Below are 4,621 nucleotides of genomic sequence, written 5' to 3'. Positions count from 1 at the left end.
TGACAAATCCTTCACAACATCTGGATCTTTAAAAATTCATCAAAGAGTTCAAACTGGAGAGAAACCATACAGCTGCGACCAATGTGAGAAAACATTTTTGCGCTGCAGTGCCCTCAAAGCCCATCAACGCATTCACATTGAAGGGGAACTGTCCAGTTTTTTCCAAAGTGGGAAGGATGTCACAGAGTCAGGGACCTCAAAAAAACAAGACATTGACACAGCAGAGAAACCGTTTAACTGTGATCAATGTGAGAAAGCTTTCACCACTCTACGTAGCTTAAAAAGTCACCACTGTGTTCACACTGCAGAGAAGTCGCACTGCTGTGACCAATGTGGGAAAACTTTTTCGCAGCGCACGTCCCTTGAAACTCACCAAAGAATACACACAGGAGAGAAACCGTACAGCTGTGATCAATGTGGCAAAGCTTTCACACAGGCAGGTAACTTGAAAGCCCATCAACGCAGTCACACAGGAGAGAAGCCATACGGGTGCGACCAATGTGGGAAAAAGTTTTCCCAATTCGGAACCTTAATAAATCATAAACATATTCACACCGGTGAGAAACAATACAGGTGTGATTTATGTGGCAAAGCCTTTACACTGTCAGGGGCCTTAAAAGTCCACCAACGTAGTCACACAGGAGAGAAACCCTACAGCTGTGATCAATGTGGCAAAGCCTTTACACGGTCAGGGGCCTTAAAAGTCCACCAACGTATTCACACAGGAGAGAAACCCTACAGCTGTGATCAATGTGGCAAAGCCTTTGCACGGTCACGGACCTTAAAATTCCACCAACGTATTCACACAGGAGAGAAATCATACAGCTGTGATCAATGTGGCAAAGCCTTTGCACTGTCACGGACCTTAAAAGTCCACCAACGTATTCACACAGGAGAGAAACCGTACAGCTGTGATCAATGTGGCAAAGCCTTTGCACATTCAGGGGCCTTAGAATGCCACCAACGTATTCACACAGGAGAGAAACCGTACTGGTGTGACCAATGTGGAAGATTGTTTGCCCGGTGCAGTAATTTGAGAGCCCACCAATGCCGGCATGCAGGAGAGAACCCGTACAACTGTGACTAGTGTGAGAAAGCTTTTATTGAACGGTATGACCTAAAAATCCACCGATGTGTTCACACCAGAGATAACCCGTCATGATGTGACCAATGTTGGTAGTGACATTAAAGCCCACAAATGTGTTTACCCTGCATTGTTTTGGACATTTTCAGGGCCAGGCAAACATCTTCCTACTGCTTCCTCCCCATGCCCTGATAGCTGTGATATCTTACTTTTGTCTTTGATTATTTTTATCTGTTTTTTATTTCAACTGTAACCCTATGTTGGACCACCAGATTCCTCCCTGTAGGACTCCCATGTGTGAGAGCTGATGTAGAGGCAGATAATGTATTGTTCTATATCAAATATGAAAATAATGTCAGTTGCAAAAGGTCTTAGAAACAGTTGACCAGATGTCAGATTTCACAATAGGAAGGTCTCCTTATAAGAAGTTGTTTTTGAATACTCTCGAGTTGTTGTACTTTGGAGTCACTGGGAAGGACTCCTTTTAAGGAGTTGTTTTTGTAATGTTGAGTAGTTCTTGTACAATCACAACCAACCTTCTACAACCAACAGAAATATGTCAACTACACATTTGAAGTTCTTAAGCAATTAGGTCAGCAACTGCATGAAACCAGTGCCATGGCGTGGTAGAATAGGCAAGCTTTAAATTGGATTTTAACAGAAATAGGGGGAGTATGTAAAATGTCCGGGACACTCTGTTGTACGTTTATTTCGAATAACACTTAGCCTGATGGAACATTTTCTGTTGCTATGAGTAAGCTCGAAGCCTTAAAATCTGAAATGACTGAAAATGCTGGTAAGAGTGGAAGAATCAAGTGGGATGGGTGAGAGGAAATTTTTGGAAAATGGGGAGCCGTTTTGGCTAAAACAGGGATAATTGTACTGATAGTACTCATTCTGTTTTCCTTATTGACATGTTGCATCGTGCCTATCCTGAAGAAATGGTGTGAGAGAGCGATGGACAAGAAGCTGAACCTTGTAACGGGCATACAAGGAGCACAAATGCTAAGTATGCTAACCCCTGGACAATTGGTGCGCAGAGTCCTTCTGGCGCAGAGGGGGGAGGAAATACCAGATTTATTCCCAATTCCTGATTACATAGACAAATTCAAATGATGAGGAGGAACTGTGAGAGAGAGAGATGAACAATGGCTGATACTCTTTCCTGGAAGAGAGGACGGGGAATATATACACCACAACCACATACAAGATATCACATAAACAAGAGACTGTGAACAGCATACTCCACCGCTCTGACACCATTTTCTGTATTCATTTTTATGTTTTGATTTTACAAGAGGGAAATGTACTCTGATTTCAACTTAGCAAGTTATGCATATTATCCAAAATGATTTCTGTGATTCCATTATAGTCTAATAAGTAAGTTGCATTTTATCTGGTGTATTTGATCTATGTGTTGAAAATTCATCTGTTAGGCCGCCTAACGGGAGGGGGCCGATGGGGGACTTTTCCTGGATTCAACAGCCGCCAGGTTTTTCGTAGAGATGTACCGAGACCACTTTATCCTTCCCGATACCGATTCCGATCCCTGAACCATAGGTATCTGCCAATACCAAGTACCGATCCGATCCCAGCGCGTAATATCTCAACTCCTAAACCTCTATGTAAAATATTAAGAAATAAATACATAATAGTAGAATGAATGCCATGAAACTTTTTTTTATTATTATGACCTTATCACCTTATCATATTCAAGTTTAAGAGTTTCACACAAGACCACATATTCATGTTAGTAAGGAACACTGGTTGTATCCACATTGCCATATATCCTACTCATACTTATACAAACATAGGCGTTCATTTACCATACATTATCTATGCGAATAATTTATGATAAAATCATAAAGAGGAGGGTCTATGTAGAGGCAGATAATGTATTGTTCTATATCAAATGTGAAAATGATGTCAGTTGCAAAAGGTCTTAGAAACAGTTGACCAGATGTCAGATTTCGCAATAGGAAGGACTCCTTTTAGGAGTTGTTTTTGTAATGTTGAGTAATTGTTGTACAGTCATTTCCAGGAAATCAAACTGGGCAGAACGGTTAGGTCCCAGACCCAGGCACATCTGCACATGGACGCATACACACACATAGACACACACCTAGACACGAACGCACATGGACACACACATACACACACCCAGACACGTACGCACATGGACGCACACACACATACACACATGCACACAAAAGAACAGACGCTCACTCACTCAGATAGTATAAAGGTTTTTGGAAGTTGTATGAGCGGGGCTGTTTCTGCTGTGTCCGCTATTTTCTACGACCTGTATTGTTGAGTTGTACTTTGCAATTAAAGCAATCCCGCTGGCTGTAACTTTTCTCCGTGGTTCTCCAAGTCTCTTCATTTCAGTGTTTGCTGAAGTTGAGCAATTTCCGTACACTGACCACAAACTTTTAAAAATCAATCATGCAACTGTCCGGGGCAATGTTGCGGCTCACAATGCATTTCATTTCATTCATTCATTTTTATTTTTACAGGAAAAGATTAAAAATAACATAATATAGATCAGTCACAATTGATCAGGCCTGACTCAGTTAAAACTGGTTTACAGCAGGTTCCTGTTCTGCAGCACATAAAGAGAGAAACATATCACAAAAACAGTGACATCTAACAAACACATAAAAGCAAACAGTAACATGAACATATAGAGAGGCATGGACTTGAATGAAGTACGCACAAATTATGGGTTAAGTCAGTGGTTGCAGATGTATCCTTCCATCAGGCAGTGTTTGTATGCCTGTTTAAAATGTAAAACAGAGGTTATTACTCTAATAGGAAATGGGATCTCATTCAAGAGTTTGGTATATGCATGAAAAAATGATCTCTGACCATAGCTATTTTTACAGGCTGGTGCTGGGATATGTTCTTGGGAGACTGATCTAGTGATGCGTTAATAGCCTGATTATTTGTGTAGTTCTGAAAGGTCAAGGCATTCAAATTTGAAAGTGCAGTACATTGGTGAGTCCAGAGGGGAAATTTGCCATGGATCTTATAAACTCTATTGTACAGTCTGGCTATTGGTTCAGTAATTTCTTTTGTGGTGAGGGACCAGATTGGGAGACAGTAGGATATTGTTGAGAGAATGACTGCATGTAGATACGTGCTGGAGATAACGTTGGTAAGGTATGGTCTGATCTTGGTATATACATTCAGTTTCTGGTTGAGTTTCTTTGTTAAATAATGAACATGATTACGGTAAGTGAGATTGAATCGAGAGATACTCCAAGATAATTATAGGTTTCTGTGATGGATAGGTTTTGATTAGCAAAGTGGATTGGGTCTAAGATGAATATTGATCTCTTGGGCGAGTGGAAGTACATACATTCCGTTTTCTTGACATTGATAGTTAAGTGGTTAGCATTCAACCAGTCATGTAGGATACCAAGATCAGAGCAGAGTTTAAAGTTTACAATATTAGGCTCTGTGTCAGAGAGAAAAATGACAGTGTCATCGGCATAAAGCAAACAATTGGAGTATCTGCACACATCAGGAAGATCA

The 4,621-nt window shown here is 40.8% G+C and overlaps 2 protein-coding genes and 1 pseudogene across 3 annotated transcripts in view; all 3 read left to right on the top strand.

Moving 5' to 3' along the window:
* The window catches only part of LOC126404356 (gastrula zinc finger protein XlCGF17.1-like), a 124,222-nt pseudogene that overhangs the window by 37,827 nt on the left and 81,774 nt on the right, over positions 1 to 4,621 (top strand).
* The window catches only part of LOC126404328 (zinc finger protein 239-like), a 59,149-nt gene that overhangs the window by 10,084 nt on the left and 44,444 nt on the right, over positions 1 to 4,621 (top strand). The window lies entirely within an intron of this gene.
* LOC126404644 (zinc finger protein 239-like) lies at positions 5 to 4,560 on the top strand (the record flags this gene model as incomplete). Its single annotated transcript, XM_050068023.1, has 1 exon — positions 5 to 4,560. A coding segment is annotated over one exon (1,083 nt), but the record flags the coding sequence as incomplete, so codon positions are not given.

This window comes from Epinephelus moara, chromosome 17, assembly GCF_006386435.1.
Source record: "Epinephelus moara isolate mb chromosome 17, YSFRI_EMoa_1.0, whole genome shotgun sequence".
Taxonomy (NCBI): domain Eukaryota; kingdom Metazoa; phylum Chordata; class Actinopteri; order Perciformes; family Serranidae; genus Epinephelus; species Epinephelus moara.
The sequence above is the reverse complement of the archived record's forward strand: the minus strand, read 5'-3'. Positions and strand labels throughout refer to the sequence as shown.